This window comes from Mesoplodon bidens, assembly GCF_964165515.1.
Source record: "Mesoplodon bidens genome assembly, chromosome: 1".
Lineage (NCBI taxonomy): Eukaryota > Metazoa > Chordata > Mammalia > Artiodactyla > Ziphiidae > Mesoplodon > Mesoplodon bidens.
This window is the reverse complement of record NC_138176.1, coordinates 227,757,267-227,775,802: the sequence shown is the minus strand read 5'-3', so window position 1 is coordinate 227,775,802 and position 18,536 is coordinate 227,757,267. Positions and strand designations below refer to the sequence as shown.

General features: G+C 45.1%; 1 protein-coding gene across 1 annotated transcript in view; it reads right to left on the bottom strand.

Annotated features, from left to right (window-relative positions):
- FHDC1 (FH2 domain containing 1) overlaps positions 1-18,318 on the bottom strand; it is a 40,777-nt gene extending 22,459 nt beyond the window's left edge. The window contains exons 1-4 of the mRNA XM_081235688.1: positions 18,225-18,318; positions 13,061-13,685; positions 2,090-2,151; positions 1,321-1,423 (exon numbers count right to left, since the gene is read on the bottom strand). Of these exons, the coding sequence (XP_081091814.1) occupies positions 1,321-1,423; positions 2,090-2,151; positions 13,061-13,549 (654 nt within the window). The 5' untranslated portion in view covers positions 13,550-13,685; positions 18,225-18,318. The remainder of the gene's footprint in view (positions 1-1,320; positions 1,424-2,089; positions 2,152-13,060; positions 13,686-18,224) is intronic.
- Positions 18,319-18,536: the final 218 nt, after the last annotated feature.

The window sequence follows — 18,536 nt, the reverse complement described above, 5'->3', positions numbered from 1 at the left end:
TCGTGCCCCAGTCCGGGAAGATCCCACATGCCGTGGAGCGGCTGGGCCCGTGAGCCATGGCCGCTGAGCCTGCGCATACGGAGCCTGTGCTCCGCAACGGGAGAGGCCACAGCAGTGAGAGGCCCGCGTATCGCAAAAAAAAAAAAAAAAAAAAGATTAAGGAGTGTTCAGTATACAGGATCCAGGGTAAATTTTGATCTCATGTACCTTTCCCTCAACTCTTTAAGACCCTTTACTAACATTAACAAATGCCATTAATTAACCTTGGCTTTGGTAAATTATAATTGATTTGCAAACAGAAAACCCGAGGTGGAGAGAGCAGCTCAGAATATGTAAATATCCAGTTACCCCCGAAGACCCTCAGTTTGGCATTGTGAGCTTATCACTGATGGAAAAGAAAAAGCACAAATACATTTCTCTTGTTGTTATTAATGGCACTAAAGTCAAGTTCCATAAATTATGTCTAGGAAGTGGAGAGAGATCGGGGAGGGAGGAGCCAGCAATATGTGTAAAAGGATAACTTACACTTCTTACTTTATAAGGCTCTGTATTATTTAAATGTTTACAAGCAAATGTATTCGTGTAACTTCTTACTGAAACTTTTAAAGGGTCACTTCTTCAGAAATAGACAATATCACAATTTTGGACGGTTTTACAAAACTGCTTTTCTCTTTTTTATCCTATCAAGCTCCTAATCATTCATAAATTCAGTTAATTCAGTCCAAAAAAATCAATACTTTATATTGTGGTACTATATTGCGGTCATAGCAATCCCCACCTTTTAATCAATTATACAGACAACATTTATTAACAATTTACCTACCTCTCCAGTTTTTAGAGCATCTTTATTCAAAAGTGGTTGGTTTTTTTCTTTTTTTTTTAAAAAAAGTATATGTATTATGAAACAACCCCAGGTACACCCTAGGCAAAGATCGTCCTTAGATGACAGAAAAGGGAACTAACATTTATTGAGCTCCCATGTGCCATGTACCATGTTAGATACATAACTAGGGTTTAATCATCAACAATCCAGTGAGGTAAACATCATTATCCTCATTTTACAGGTGAGGAAACTAAAGTTCACAGGATTTATGAAAACTTGCCCAACTTTCTCAATTAAGGGAACAGCACCAATTTAAGCCTAGGTTCTCCAACTCGATAACCCATACTCTTTCTACTGGGTAACTTTTCATTGTTAGGCGAGAAAACTCTGGCTCTGGGTAGGAGAGTGCCCTTCCCATGTGAGTTCTGACATTCCTAAAAATATTAAGCTTTTATTATCACTCCTAACATCTAAAACTCACACCCCAAATTCCTTACCTCCTCTGACTCTGGCAAAAGCTTAAGAAATTCACGTAATGTCTCCGATCCATAATGCTCACTCTTTCCTTGATGAATATCTTCCACAATGGACAGAGGAGACCTTGAAAAGACAATGATCAGATTCCCTTTCACATTGGCTGGAGTGCCAAAGAAACACAAGCCAGGGGAAATGAAAACAAACCCCCTCCACCCTCCCTTCCATTCCACCTCCTCCCCAGTCCGATGGGTGGCTTTGTGTCAGCGATCATAAGAGCCCCACTGCCAGGGAAAGCAGGGATCCTGATACACCAGAGGCCCCTTTCCCCAGAAAACCATCCTCGGGCATCCCAGAGAGGGCGAAGGTGGCAACGACCACTGGGAGTCTTCTCTGGGAGAAGAAAAGCAGTGCTGTGGGCCTCCTGGAGCCAGAGCCCTCTCCTTTCCACTGAGGACACGTGAATTTAACACTGTTGGACTCACCCATCCATCTTCCACTCATGGAGCAACACCTCAGGTGAATTTATAAATTCCCTGACATGTCAGGCGTGGACAGATGCCCCAAGGTAATTCTCCCTGGGCTCCAAGCCACCTGATTATGTTTTTATGGAGGGAAACAGCGGAAAGCGAAACACACTTGGGGCCTCCTCAAGCCATGTGTCTAAAAACAATTTGAAAGTATGAGGGATGGCTTTCCCTCGTTAGAATCTGCATTTCGGCTCACACCCACAGACTCTGATGCTGACAGCAGGGATGTGACTAAAGTTTCAAATGTGTGCAAAAATCTTACTTCTTAAACTGCTTTAGAAATATCCCAATGTTCATGCTCCGTTTTGCATCCAAGATAGTAATCTGGAAAAAAACAAAGACACGTAAGATTATTAAAGTATGAATAAGAAGAGTTGGAGGAAAGAAGAGAATTAAAACCTATCAAAATACAACACCAATTTTAATGTATAAGAGAGTAATTCCCCGTATGTAAATCTGGTGATTAACTGATGCACCTAATATAATTTTATGAATATCAAAATACTATTATCTCCCCAAATTTACTTTCTGCAATATATATTTCCTTAATGGTAATAATTACATATATCTGGGCTTCCCTGGTGGCGCAGTGGTTGAGAATCTGCCTGCTAATGCAGGGGACACGGGTTCGAGCCCTGGTCTGGGAAGATCCCACATGCCGCGGAGCAACTAGGCCCGTGAGCCACAACTATTGAGCCTGCGCGTCTGGAGCCTGTGCTGCGCAACAAGAGGGGCCGCGATAGTGAGAGGCCCGCGCACCGCGATGAAGAGTGGCCCCCGCTTGCCACAACTAGAGAAAGCCCTTGCACAGAAATGAAGACCCAACACAGCCAAAAATAAATAAATAAATAAAGTAATTAATTTAAAAAATAATTATATATATCTTTTTGGGTTTTTTTGGCTGTGCCATGCAGCTTGCAGGATCTTAGTTCCCTGACCAGGGATCGAATCTGGGCCTACATCAGTGAAAACGCTGAGTCTTAACCACTGGCCCGCAGGGAATTCCCATATAGATCTATTTTAATATTGTATAATTTAAAATAAATTATATTAACATTTTCTAAATTTTGCAATTTCCTCTTAGAATAGTATAGCCCACATTTAAAACCCCTAATTTGGAAATAGATGTCTTAGCATAGCAAGAATCATATGAGATTTGAACTGAAGCTATTGCAGAGTGAGTCCCAATCCTGATTCAGGGATGTAAAAGGACCAGCACTGTTATTTTCAGAAACATAATAAAATTCTTAATGTTTTTCTAAAGGAAAATTTTATTTTCATTGGGAAAGAATATATATGTCCAGTAGCCCTTTTAGGAGGAGGTAAGAAAGCGGCCTACACTTTACTTACTCAGAATTTAAAAAGGAAAACTTTTGTGCTGTATTTTACCAAGTCTAAGATGCGTTGCTTTTGTTTTTTGGCATATGAATATCTCTAGAATCAGGATATGTCTTATAATATATGCATCATCTTTGATTTAATACAATATGGTGGCTATTCTAATGTACCATCCAAACCCAGATTTTGGCTGCAATAGATTTAAGCTGTTCGGAATTACAGTAGTCTCCCCTTGTCCACAGTTTCAGTCACCCTAGGTCAACAGAAATCTGAAAATATTAAATGGAAATTTCCAGAAATAAACAATTCATAAGTTTTAAACTGTGTGCTGTTCTGAGCAGAGTAATGAAATCTGAAATCTCACGTCTCGGGACGTGAATCTTCCCTTTGTCCAGGGTATCCTGCTCGTTAGTCACTTAGTAGCCACCTTGGTTATGGGGTTATTGTCACGGTACCACAGTGCTTGTTCTCAAGTGACCCTTATTTTATGTAGTAATGGCCCCAAAGCGCAGGAGTAGTGATGATGGCAACTTAGATATGCCAAAGAGGGGCCGTAGAGAGCTTCCTTTAAGTGAAAAGGTGAAAGTTCTCAATAAGGAAAGAAAAAACTCGTATGCCGAGTTTGCTAAGATCTACGGTAAGAACGAATCTTCCATCCAAGAAATTGTGAAGAAGGAAAAAGAAATTCTTGCTAGTTTTGCTGTTGCACCTTAAACTGCAAAAGTTAGAGCCACAGTGCGAGATAAGTGCTTCATTACAATGGAAAAGGCATTAAATTTGTACAAGATATTTTGAGAGACCACATTCACATAACTTTTATTATAGTACATTGTTATTGATGAAATAAAAATTCGTATTCTAAAGCAAATCAAGGAAAATGTAAACATAAAAATTATTCTCTGCCCTTTGGCCTCCTCTTTCCCCTCTACTGTGCATTGCGTATCTGCCTTATGCATCACCCAAACCTCCCCATCAGCAGAAATACCTGCTCAACCATAAAAAGCAACATTCTCCTGGCATCAACAAGATAACTCCTTAGGAGATAACCTTCCTTCTTAATCTTGTAAGGGGCCACCATGACCTATGACCCACTATTCGCTTTGTACAGGTACATCTGGACTGTGTAAACTGTCAATAATACGTCATTTAATGCACAGTCCTCTGACTCAAAAATTTATACAACTGTGCTTTGACTTCTAATGGGCGGAACAGTTCTGAGAGCTTTCTGAGAGGCTGTTCCCAGGTTATAATCCTCAATTTGGCTCGAATAAAATTTTCCATCTTTCTTAGATCAGCGGATCCATTTTTGTTCGCTGACATTATAGTTGGTCTATTCTCTTATTCCTTATTGTTTTTTTTTTTTTTTTTTTTTTGCGGTATGCGGGCCTCTCACTGTTGTGGCCTCTCCCATTGCGGAGCACAGGCTCCGGACGCGCAGGCTCAGCGGCCATGGCTCACGGGCCCAGCCGCTCCACGACATGTGGGATCTTCCCAGACTGGGGCACGAACCCGCATCCCCTGCATCGGCAGGCGGACTCTCAACCACTGCGCCACCAGGGAAGCCCTCCTTATTGTTGTTAATCTCTTACTGTGCCTAACTGATAAGTTAAACTTTATCATAGCTGCGTATGTGTAGGAAAAAACACAGTACAGGGCTTCCCTGGTGGCGCAGTGGTTGAGAGTCCGCCTGCCGATGCAGGGGACACAGGTTTGTGCCCCAGTCTGGGAAGATCCCACATGCCACGGAGCGGCTGGGCCCGCGAGTCATGGCCGCTGAGCCTGCGCGTCTGGAGCCTGTGCTCCGCAACGGGAGAGGCCACAGCAGTGAGAGGCCTGCGTATCGCAAAAACAAAAACAAAAACAAAAAAACACAGTACAGACCTTCCTAGACTTATGTCCAGATAAACCCACCGTAAATTGAAAATACTGGAAAATGCATTTAATACACCTAACCTACCGAACATCACAGCTTAGCCCAGCCTACTTTAAACGTGTTCAGAACCTTTACATTAGCCTACAGTTAGGCAAAATCATCTAACACAAAGCCTATTTTATAATAAAGTGTGGAACATCTCACATAATTAATGGGATACTGTACTGAAAGTGGAAAACAGAATGTCTGTCAGTGTATCGATTGTTTGCCCTTGTGATCGCATGGCTGATGGGTGCTGCTGCACCACCACTGCCCCAGCATCACAAGAGGGGCTGTACCTCAAATGGCTAGCGGGGAAAGATCAAAACTCAAAATTCCAAGAACGGCTTCTACTGTATCCTATTGCTCTCACACCATCATAAAGGAGAAAAATCTTAAGTTGAACCATCATGGGACCATCTGTATATATAGGGTTTGGTACTCTTCACGGTTTCAGGCATCCTCTGGGGGTCCTGGAACGTATCCCCCGCAGATAAGGGAGAACTATTGTAATAATCTGGAAGGGTTTTATCAGACTAAAATTTAGACAGAATCTTTTTTCAGGGGGTGGGTATTATTAAATACAGAAGCCATTTCTTTGGAAGTAAATATCCAGGATACATGGAAGAAAGATAACCTTAAAAGTCCGCAATTTTCCCCATTTGTTTTTTGGAAAAGGGAAACGAGCTAAATAGGAATGTTGTTATAAGGCTCTTTCTTTCCAAAAGTATGTGATACACCGTGAACAAAAAAGAATCAGGTTTCAGATTAAATTCCTGATCTCCGGGCCTGCTTCTAAGTTTATAAGAGGCAGCAAGTCTGTTAACCAAAGTTAATGGGACTTCCTGGCTAGAAGGTTAAATTTTTACAAGACTATGGTTGCCTTCTTTTGAAGACTAATCTTAAACAATCACATTATTTACTGTCCCAGGGGTTTATTTCATGTTAACACAATCACCTGCCAGCCATAAAGTAAACTCCCAAGCTAAAAGGACAGGCTCCTTATTGGAATCCTACCCACGGATTACAGTTCAAGTTCAGTGTAAAGGGAGGGGAGAGGAGAGGGGAAAGAAAGGGTGAGAATAAAACCTGTCAAACTTAACATTCTTTAAGAGAAAAGCTTTTACCAAAGAGAGGAATCTAAATTTAAGACAGAAACTAGGGCTTCCCTGGTGGCGCAGTGGTTGAGAGTCCGCCTGCTGATGCAGGGGACACGGGTTCGTGCCCCGGTCCGGGAGGATCCCACGTGCCGCGGAGCGGCTGGGACCGTGAGCCATGGCCGCTGAGCCTGCGCGTCCGGAGCCTGTGCTCCGCAACGGGAGAGACCGCAACAGTGAGAGGCCCGCGTACCGCAAAAAAAAAAAAAAAAAAAAGACAGAAACTATGTGCTTATTATAATTCACAAATTAAAAAGTAGGAGCATGTGCATTGATCTGGCTGTATATATATATATATATATATATATATCCGAAGAGCTTTCTCTGCACTCACTTCTATCCAGAATGGGGGGAAAACATTTTATATGTTTTCATTACATTACCACCTCCTGCTACATCTAGCCCTCCCAGCCTCCACACCCAAGCCCCACCCCCACCCTCTTCCCCCCTCAACCCTCTGGGACTCTGTGCCCTCAGCCTAGATCCACAGCTATTATCGCTGGAAAAGCGGTGGAGAAATTACTGTTATTGTTCCTATTGGACAGATGAGGAAACTGAGCCTCAGGGATGTCATTTCATACCTTCCCCAAAACAACACTGAACTGAAATGCCCCAGGGTCTCTCTGGTTCCTGTTCACTCTAGTTCCAGTGACTTTCAACATTGTTGCGGATATAGGAAAACAGAGAAGTAGGGAAGGTTGCCCACCAGCCCAGTATCCACACTGGGATGCTTCTCTGGGAATGGGGGCAGATCTGCAGAGAGCCACCCACGGGGCCTGGTCGAGGCCCCTGGTGACCCCAGAGTTGTATCTGTGGGACGAAGCCCAGGACTCACGTTCTCACCAGCTGAGACGGCCGCTGGGAGTGGAGCTCAGGCCGCGGGGAGCACAGGGGGCCACGCCTGGGGCAGCAGCTGTGTCACCAGCGAGGAAACTGGTCACTAATTTAAGGGAATCCAGCAATACTCCTAAGGGAAAACCTGGGCTGGCCATCGCTGAGCAGCGTAAGGGGGAAAACAAAGGCCAGCGCCTCCTCCAAACCACAGGAAAATGAGACAGTTGATAACACTGCAGGGACAGTGCCCTACTCTCCGGGCATCCTCAGCTCTGCCCAGTGCACGGGCAGTCTCCTCTCAGAGGGCATCACACTCAGCCTTCTAGAGCGGTGTTATTACACAGTCCTTTAAAGAGGGTTATCACTACATGTGTAAATTAGCTTATCTTACTTCCCAAAGGCTTGCCGGCAGTTCAGACGCCCAAGCGTGTGCGGCTAGAGGTGCTTTTGAGTCACTCCCAGGAGCGCACTCCTCGCGGACTGCACAGGCGGAGACAAACAACCCTGGGAACAGGGGTGAACTGACCTGGCCCCTCCCTCCCCACCAGTTCAATCAATCCGTATCTACTCTTCTGGACACCGCAGGGCTGCTGAGGCGGGTGTACTCAACACGTACAGAGCTCATGGCCTGTCCCATTAAAGGCCCACCCAAGAGTTACGCCACCCCTGGTGAACAGGGGAGCAAAGGCGATGTGCTCAGCTCATCCACCGCAAAGACGTCCCACCCCCTCGTAACAGTCTCCCCACAGGCTGCCAGGTGGTGGGGCTGTTCAGATCCCTCTGAGGCACTGAAACAGCAGAGCTGCGTGCTCAGGGAAGCACGTGAATGGCTACTCCCCCAGCCCCACCTGTTCAAACCTCCATATAAGCTCTCCTCCCTTTCTTCTTCTGCAATTCTTGCACTCTCATCCATCCACCACAAAATCTGCCTCCCATATTCGTTAAAGGAAGAAGGAACTTTTCTTTTTTTGTTGTGGTAAAATACACGACAGTTACCATCTTAACAGTTTTTAAGTGTACAGTTCAGCGGCAATAGGTACATTCACACTGTTGTGGAATCGTCACCACCATCCGCCTCCAGAACCGTTCATCTTGCAAAACTGAAACGCTGTCCCCCTTAAACACTAACTCCCCACTTCCCCTCCCCAGCCCCTGGCAGCCACCATTCTACTTTCTGTCTCGGTGAATCTGACTACCCTGGGTACCTCATATAAGTGAAATCATACAGTATTTGTCCTTTGGTGACTGGTTTATTTCATTTAGCGTAACGTCCTTAAGGTGGAAGAAGAAATTCTTAAATCACTTTAGCTTCAGTTTGTCAAAGGAGGCTTCCTTACCTACTCAAGTAACACTAAATAGTAGTTATTTCAATCCTATGTCAAATCTGAAAAGCAATATTTTAAAAATCTTCCTGTATCCACTAATATAGACTTAGCTTTTGAGTTCTGATGGTTTTTCATTCTTTTTTTATTTTTGGTTGGCTATTCATTGGGAAATGTCCCTCCCCCAGCTCTGAGGAAAAAAATGATAGTCCGGTTGAAGCTTTTTTTTCCCCTTTCAAATACTCTACCTAGTTCTATAGTTCTCAACTGAGCATGTCTCAGAATTCTAGAACATTCTGGGACCATAACAGAAGTTGACAAAGAATGACTGATACCTGAATTACTGTGTGGGAGAATAACATTACTTTTCATAAACTTAGAAAAACCAATCTCCCTTCCTTCCTCTCTCTTTCCTGTCCTCTCTTTTTCTAATAAGCAATTTTAATTATTTCTTATGTGGTATAATTAACTAACACTAATTGTAATATTACCACAGACACCATAGTGAATGACCTCAAGTGTTTCAATGTTTGCATTTTCTTTTTCATTTCTAAATTTCAGTTTTATGGAGGTATAACTGACAAATAAAACTGTAAGATATTTAAGGTGCACATCATGGTGAGTTGCTATAGGTATACACTACATACTTGTCTACATTGCCTCCATCACCTCACATATTTACTTACTTATTTATTTATTTTTGGGTGACAACAATTAAGTTCTACTCTTTTAGCAAATTTCAATTACAGAACACAGTGTTATCAACTATAGTTGCCAGGTTTCACGTTATGTCCTTAGACCCGATTCATATTATTGTGTTTTCTCTGTGAACCCCTATTTTGACTTATCATACTGATACCTTACAAGATAGCCCCTTTGCTCCCTTGGTTGAGTTCTATCAGTTCAGTTTACTTTCTCTGGAGGATACCAAGTGGCTAGGGCTGTCCTTGCCTTGAGAGCATATCAGATTCTGTAGGGAGACAAGGGTAGCCCCAGCTAACCAGCTCCGAGGGGCTGAAGAGCAGCGCTAACAGATGGATGGGGGCTTCTCAAACGTGAGATCACCAAACTCGGAAAAGAAGTTGGAGTTTGAGTTGAACCTCTTTATTATTATCCCCAGTAATACTCTTTGTTATTTCTAATTACTTTACTAAAGTTTATTATTGTAACATCTGTAGCTTCTTCAAGTTAATTTTTGTCTAGCAAAGATACAAAGATAGTATTTCGTAACCTTTTCCCCCTTTACTACATGTTCTAATTTACTGTTTTAGATGTTGTTCTCCCTAAATTCAGCCATTCCCAAACCCAGCTCTTCCCTGTCTCCCAATAACTTCTTCCTTCGTAGTATAATGGAACTTATTTGTAGTGCTTCATAAGCCCTTTAAAGCCGGAGCCAACCGCATAATGGCAGGCCATTTCTGTAGGAGGCTATTACATTTCAAGGGAACATAATCTGGTCCGTGGCGTGTTTGATTCTTCAGAATCATGAGCTGTGTGGCAGCACATGGGAAGGCCACGTTTCCAGGCTCAGGATGGGTCCCTCGGCCAAACATGCTATGTATGTATTCTCCAGTCCACACAGTGTCAACCCTGGACTCCACTTTCTACAGAGTGAATTGGAAGATGTATTACTGGTCCACGTTAGACTATCATTCTGCTGCGTTGTGACTTCTTTAAAGAAAATCTAATGAGGGAAGAGAACAGCATGTACTATATTCTTTCACCAAAAAAAAAAAAAAGTATATATAATACTTCTAGCCATGTTGGAGATAGCATGAAAAATGGAACTAATTCTGGGTAACCCTCTGTGATGTGACAATATTATCTAATCTGCCCTTAAATCCATCCACCTACACTACTTATCCTACCCGAGTACTGAGAAGTTGAAGAGTTAGATTATCTTATGATACACAGTCACGGCGATTTAATTTTTCTTTCTAGACTGCTATCTCGCAGATTAGAACCTACATGTGTCAAAGATATCTGCACACCCACCATTCATGGCAGCATTATTCACAAAAGCCAAAAGGTGGAAGCAACCCAAGTGTCCATCAACAAATGACTGGATAAACAAAATGTGGTATATACATACAATGGAATATTATTCAGCCTTAAAATTCTGGTACATGCTACAACATGGATGAACCTTGAGGACATTATGCTGAGTAAAACAGTCCAGTCACAAAAAGACAAATACTGGGACTTCCCTGACGGTCTAGTGGTTAAGACTCCGCTCTTCCAATGCAGGGGGTGTGGGTTCGATCCCTGGTTAGGGAGCTAAGATCCCACACGCCATGCGGCCAAAAAAAACAAACAAACGAAAAAACAACTCTCCTGAAACTCTTAAATGGTTCCTTTAAAAAAAAAAAAAAAATGGACAGAAACTGTGTGAGGTACCTAGAGTACTCAGGTTCATAGAGACAGGAAGTAGAAGGGTGGCTTCCAGGGCCTGGGGGGAGGGGGGAAATGGGGAACAGCATTTCAGTTTTGCGAGATGCAGAGGATTCCGTGGATGGATAGTGATGGCAGCCTTCCAACAATGTGGATGTTTCTGTGCCACTGAACTGTACACTTACAAATTGTTAAGAGGGTGAATGTTACGTTATGTATATTTTACCACCATTTAAAAAATAATTGTTCAGTTTCAGGGTTTTTCTTTTTTTAAGTTAAAGAAAAACAAACAAACAAAAAGAGTAAAGAAATGTACCTAGGGTGGAGAGAGGCAAAAAGAAAGAGTCTTTTTACCTGAATTGTAGATCTGGCCTAAGAAATGGACGTCTCTGCTTCTGCCATAGGTGGGAGAAGATGCCACACACCCTGCCACTTCCTTCCATCAGTGGGTCTTCACCCCTCTTGAAGTCACTAACATAAAGCAGCAAGTTCCACACAGCCCCCTGAACTATCACTGGCCAAATAAATGTCCCCAGTTTATAAAGGACACTGCCCTTTCTAACCTGGTCAGCTGCCTCCCCAGGAGCGGGATCAGCCAGACCCCCTTGTGTGTGTGACAGGGGCTTTCCTGAGACAGGAGCTCCGTCTCCACGCACCCATCCACTCTTTTCCTTTAAAATCCTTCAAGGCCAGTAAGGAGAGCTAGGAAACAATGGTGAGCATGACCTACTGCCCAGCAAGGAGCCTCTGCTGGAAGCTGGGGCAGAGGCCAGTGCACTAAGGAAATGACTTCTTGCTCCTGATGATGAAAGGATGCACTGAGAAATGAAAGGCCTTTGCATAAAGGGAAGAGCAGGGAAAGCTAGGTTCAGCGCAGGAGGGCACTACGGATGTCCTGAAGACTTCCTCTCACATCACCTCACAGCTGACGCCTAGTTCCAGTCCTAGGGCTCTCCACATTTTATAATAAATAGACTCTTGGCTATTTCAACAGGGGGCCATACCGCCAGCTTCAAGGGCCCCCAAGTGAATTCCTGAGCCAGACAGAGAAAAGAGGTCAATACTGTGAGCTCAAGAATTCAATAATGCAGAGGGCTGCTCCTTCACTCCAGAGCCCTGCCTGCCCACTCTCTTATCTAGTCAGCTCTATCTTTGACCTATTTTCGCTGCTCCTTTACAACAGATTAGAAAATGATGCATTTCTGTTGCCCCCTTTTTGTGTGTGTGTGGTGGGGGGGCCAGCATTCTTTTCTTTTAACCCTGGTTTCCTAATTATTTCTTCTAGCAAATAGAGGTTTCTTAATTTACTTTCATGTTTCTAACCAGAGAGTACTTAGAAATGTAATTTTTGACTCAGTTTCTATGATGTTCGGTGACCTGTAGCTCTGAAGCCATGCTTTCACTTACCTTCTTATAACTTGCTAGCTTTATTTTATTTTTTTAAAGATTTTTTCGACGTGGACCATTTTTAAAGTCTTTATTGAATTTGTTACAATATTGCTTCTGTTTTTTTGTTTTGTTTTTTTGGCCACAAGGCACGTGGGATCTTAGTTCCCCGACCAGGGATCGAACCCACACCCCCTGCGTTGGAAGGCAAAGGCTTAACCACTGGACCGCTAGGGAAGTCCTAACTTGCTAGCTTTATATTGTCCTCAAAGTAACACAGTTCCCGTCCACTGGAAATGTGCTTTGTAGAAAGTCTATCTGAAAATAGCTTTATGCTTTGGCTCTCTGGAATCTGTTCCACAACGGCCAACACTTAATTCAGAGATCCGAAGAACGAAGGCCACCTCACAACACTTGTGGAAAGAAAGCTGGAGGGAAAGATAAAAGTCTAAGGATGGACACTATTTAATGATGTTATTTAATAGAAGGCACTTTGTCTCAGAAACCTCCAGTTAATCTCAGGTAACTGAGTTCAGGAGCTCAGGTTTTTGTTTCAATGGCGACTCATAATACCGGGCTTCAGCAGAACTGCTCCACCAGGGGAAACCAGGCAGATGTGCTGGAGGCAAGGCGCTGCCGGGAGGCCAGGAGCGAGGCCTCCAGATAGCATGTTCCCCGCATGAGGTCACCATCCTCTGGGATATGTGCCAGGATACAGCTCGCATGCCTCTCACACTTTTTTGCTACTCAGCTCAAGCTCATCTTTTCCAAAGCACGTTCACTTGCATTATCTTATTTCTCAGTGATTCTAGCAGGTTTTGAAATGTACACACGTCCCCAAACACAAAACAGTGCAGTGTGGGGAGAGCCATCCCTCCGCGGACCGTTCTTACCTCTTCTCTGCCCTCCCTGAAGGAAGGATTTAAAGGCCCTCCTCTCCCAGGAGGGGAAGACTTGGTGGCATTTTCTTGCTGCCCAAACAGCTCCTCGATGCTCTTTGTATCAATTTGGTAGTGATGCTGCTGCCTGGCTGCCAAGGTCCAGATGTTGGTTTTGCCACGAACTTGCTCCTCTGGGATGGTTTTCCAAAAAAAGCTCCTTATCCGCTTTTTCTTACCGAGGTGGCTGTAGCCGTTCAGGTGAGAGGTTGGGGGTAGTCCTGGGGCGGGAGGGGGGACCGGAGGCCCTCCAGGCAGGGGAGGGGGAGGGGGAGGGGGAAGAGAGGGCGGAAACCCTTCCCCTGAGTATGGGCATGGTGGAGGTGGAGGGGCTAGAGGAGGAGGCGGTGGTGGCGGCGTTTGCCCGATCATGAATCCAGCTGTCGTGGCAATATTCCCATGTCCTTTATCACTGACCAAGGAGACACAGTTCATAACGTGCATAGTACTGTTGCCTTCTAAGGAGACACTTTCTTGACCCTGGGGAAGCAGACGCCGACATCAAATTTGTGTCATACTTTTCCGCCCGCTAGTCTGCCGCCAGAGCAAAGGCAACTGCGTTGTGTGTCCTCTTCCAAACCTGCAAAGATAAAACAACTTTAAAATCAGTGCAGGAAGACATCGCTGCACTAGTGACTCCCTTCCGAGGCCAGCGCCCGTCCTCCCAGAGTAGTTGGATATTAAAATCAATGAGGGGCCACACATCCAAAAGAGAACTAAAAGGGACTAATACTCTTCTAAATGTGAACCAAATTTTACCACCTGGAAATGCTGCCAAAGCAACAGCAATACATCCAACTTGGAAACCTTCCATTCATCAATAAAACACATATTTACCAAGAACCTGCACTAGGTTCAGCAAGTGTTGCTCACTTTCTGAACAAGCTACTTGTTCATTCACTGGCTCGTCTTCTTTGGGCAGTGGATCCCCAACCCCTGGGGAAATTACCCAAATGGCTGCAGCCCTAGTGACTCTGCCTTTTTCCAGTACGGACATGTCCCCTACCCATCAGTGGGTCAACGGGCATCCTCCACCTTGCACAGAACAGGCAGGGCACTCGGGGATGATCAAATAACGGCCGAACTCCTTCCCCTGGAGTCAGGGCCGTCGTCTCCTCCCTACACTTTGTTGATGCTGCTCCCCCGCAAATAGAGAAAAGAACGCCAGGCGTGAAGATAAACGGTTCCAGCTCTAAATCAAGCTTTACTGCTTACAATTTTAGAAAAGCCATGTTGCCTCACTAGATTTGGAGTTTCTCATTTGTAAAGTTAGGAGGTTGGCACTGACCTCCACCGTCACTTCCGATGCGATCGTTTGGGGTTCTGGTTAAGTAAGCTCTCTGGAGCTTAACTCTCTGGAAACCACCAGAACTTCTCAGGGCCTCTTCTGCTTCTTCTGTGACACTCTCAGCAGAGGAGACACACACACACAAGGGGGTGCTGCCCGAATCACACCTGCCACACGGCTACCCCTTATCCACTCGGTCGCTGACTTATCTTGGTGGCTTGTGTTTTTATTGACCTTTAACTGTTCGTTTTTGTTCATTTGTTGTGGACCTGATGTGAAAACAGGGGTCAAAATAACTACAGTTCTTCAGATGTGAGGACAGGTAAGCGGAGATGTAGAACACGGGGTCCTGTGTAGGCTTGTGGAATGAGCACCCCAACTATCTGGGTGTGTGAAAAGGGGGCTGTTTCGTCTAGGTCGTAAAGGGTCACGTGGAGGGGCTTTTTAGACTGGACTTCTGAGAGGAGTTATCTTTCTACGGCATTACTGTCCAAAGCTCGCAGTTACACATCTTCATCAAACAATGCAGAATTCTACAGGAGTAAATTATCTGACATCACTAATTCAAATATTATTAAATCTTTTACACAGAATCATACATAAAAGGCAGCACTGCCTTGGGAGTAAGAGGGGAGACTCCAAGAACAGACTGCTTTTCCTCAGATCCCAGTTCGGCTACTTCTTTAGGTGTGCAACCTGGGGTGAGGTAGTTTACCTAACCTATGTTTCAGCATCCTCCTCTATACTATAAGCATATACTATTCCATTGGTTTGTATGAGAATACATGAGCTCATACGTGTACACCCTTACCAAGATGGTACATAGTTAGCCATTATTAACAACAACTGGTGTCACAGGTACATACGATTTGTCTTTATTTTCACAGGCACTACGTTTGCTTTAAAATGTGTATTGGGCTTATAGGTAAAACGCTAGGTTACCCTTGGCTACTAGAAACACACCTTTAATATTTCCATTCTCTGCTTTCTAAGTTACTAGGTTTGTGAGCTCTCTCTTTTCAATACTCAGTGATTGTATATTAAGTTATCTCTACATTACAAGAACAAACGTTTTTAGGAAACATTTAAATATTTAAGTTCTGAAAATTATGTATGGGTAGAAAATAGCATTTCCAACTATTACTGGATTTTTTTTTTAGCATTTTAACCACTTTTAAGTGTACCATCAGTGGCATTAAGTACATTCGCAGTGTTGTGCAGTGTTATCATGGGATAATTTTTTAGAAAGTAAAACTGAAAATCTTTATCCAAGCCAACTTACAGCTCCCTTGAGATGCAACCAGCTTCTAAAAGGAGTTTTCAGAATTATCATTAGGGGCATAACTAGGCTGTTTTCAGACTTGGCATCCCTAAAGCAAATGACTCACTGTCAATTACAGTTTATAGTTATAGCTGAACTCTTCTTTTCTCAAGACTGTACAGGTAATCTTGGCAGTTTATCCTTACCTATTTTAAAATACTTCTGTACATGAAATATCTCATGTATAGAAGACTTGTTGATCCTCCAATTCACCTCCAATTCCAGATATGCTGACTTGTTTATATATTATCCCTGTTAAGAATGGTGATAAGTGAAAAAAGTCTCCAACCTAGAAAGCAATAACTCATTCGGTGCTGCGTTAGTATATGCACAGCTGTGCCATTAAACCTCACAGAGCAAATGTAGAGATACTAATAAAGAGTGACAAAGACTATGCCCTCGGAGGTCGTGCAACACCATCTTCTAATACCAAAGCCCCAAAGCATGTGAGTCCTTTTGAGTATAGTCTGTTTTGCAGAGGAAGTACCAGATTAAAGCTTGTCAAAGTAAAAAGTGACACACGTTAGCTATGCATCAGCAGGACTCTAACCACTGTCCCCTCTTGGGAAAGAATGTTATTTTAGAAAGTTAAAGGAACAAAAGAAAATTTACAACATTGTTCCTGGTATGTTGTCTGGCTAATTTTTTCCCAGGGTAACATACAAGGATCCTAGGCCCCCAACAGCTTCTAATGAATGAGTTCTCCAGCAATGATTAGCTGAGATGCTAATGCTTTTACTACAAGCCTCAATAGGGCTTTGATAGGGTTTCCCCCCCACCCCGGGCCAGGATTTCCAATGTCAAAGAGATGGCAGGAAAAAGAGAGTGCAGACACACATTCGAACCCTTTCCACAGTCTCACGAGATATTAAAAACAGAGGATACACAGAGAATACTCGATTTACTATGGCACTGTCCGCAGTAAAGGTGCAAACGCATACTCTCCAAATATGCTAGGAGAACATAGGTGATGCAGCAGCCCCGAAGACGGCTGTTTCACACAGAGGGCAGCTGCCGGCCAGGACAACGGAATTAGCCTTAGGCTGTATCTGGAAAATGTCAAGTGTCCCCTCAATCTCCCCAGGGCAAACAGAGACAGGCGTGTATTTAACATCTCACCTACAGCTTGGGGACCTCAGCAGCAGGGGGACAAATGTCCAGCCCTGAGTAAACTGTACAGCTGTCAAGTCTCTGAAGATGAGAACTTCTCTTTGAGTCGCCTGGGTGCTAATCATGACCCATCGGGGGCAAGTTCCAGGGAAGTCCCCTCCTGGGGAGGCTACTAGCTCAGCTGAGCATCTCCCAACTGTGTGGATTTTTAATAAGGGGAGGCTGTGACCATGTACCTAGCCTTTAGCTGATCAGCAAGCAAAAAGTCTTAGAATGAGAAGGAGAATAAGGGTCTTCAAAGAAGCCCTGTGGCCCCTCCTAAACTCCCTTGCCTAAATAGCCAGGATTACTTTGCTCTTGGTGTCAGAAACATCGTTGAAGCTCTATTCTCTTCAAGGGAGTGGGTGGGAGGGAAGAAAAGAGTAAGTATGCTTCATTTCACAGTGTATTTAGGAGGAAAACATGTTTCTCAAAGCCCGTTTAGGGCTCAGAGCTCGCCTGAAAATCGGTTAGCGGGGCCTTGTTGCTCAGCTGGTCACTCACTGCCTAGGTCAACAATAATCAGAAGTAAACGCCACACCAGAAAAACCTTTACCCCTTGATTCCCGACATGTGTCACAGATGAGGTGGGATAAGGAAAGGCGGGCCCACACCCTTCTAATGACAAACGGGGGCAGAGAAAGCCGGGTGTGGAGGAGAGAGAGAGGAACACACGGCCCTGTTTTCCTGGGGGGAGAAGAGGGGGGGGGAGGGACAGGCCATTTTTAAATATGGAGTTTTTGCTCGCCACCAACTCACTGCGAACAGGCTCCTCCCCCACCACCTATCTTTCAAAATCTTTCTAGATTATTGAACACAGCACGTCAACCCCACAGTCGAACCAGAGCTGGCAACATCCAGCTCTTCACCTTGGCACTCTCGCCAGCAGTGGAAGGACCCAAGATGTTTCCAGTCCGCGCATTTAATCTGCCGCCGCACAACATAAACAGTCCACAGATGCCCCCGAGCGCAACACCCTGGGAGCAGAGGGAAAAACCGCCTGTTTCTGAATGTGCATTTTCAGCTTCTCTCAATGTCCCCAAACAAAGCAAACGGGTGCCAAAGGATGCTCCAGAGAGAGGAAAGGAAGCGCTCGCGACTCATTCCAGGAAGACAACTGTGGGTCAGGAGACGAGAGGGGGGTCACAGACGGCCGAACAGCAGGCGCAGTTTCAGTGCAAACAGCTGTTTGAAAACGGACTCCTGAGTCCTGAAGAAACTCGGCGTGGGGGACACCTGGGGCCCGATTTCTTTTGCAGAGTCTGGACGCCCAACAGTTCCCTAGGTCTCTGCAGTGGCGGGAGGTCCACCGCGTCCTTCCGCCCCCAACCCTCGGCCCGCGTCCCGCCCAAGCCACTCACCAAAGCGCCACCGGCTCGGCCTCACGAAAGGCTCGGAGGGCGCCGCGTCCGTCCGAGTCCCCGGGGAGTCCGCGGGCCGCCAGCCGCAGCGCGTCCCTATCTGGGCGGCTGCGGAAGGAGTGAGAGAGCGGGCGCCGGTGCGCGGCCCAGACAGACGCCCACACGCGCCGCGCAGGCTCAGCGGCGGGGCCGAGGCGCGCGCCGGGGAGGGGCCGCCGCCCGCCGCGCGAGGACACGCGGCTCCACGGGGCGGACGCCGGGGCACGGCGGAACCCTCTACCTCCCGCGGGCACCGAGCGCGCGCGCGTCCTC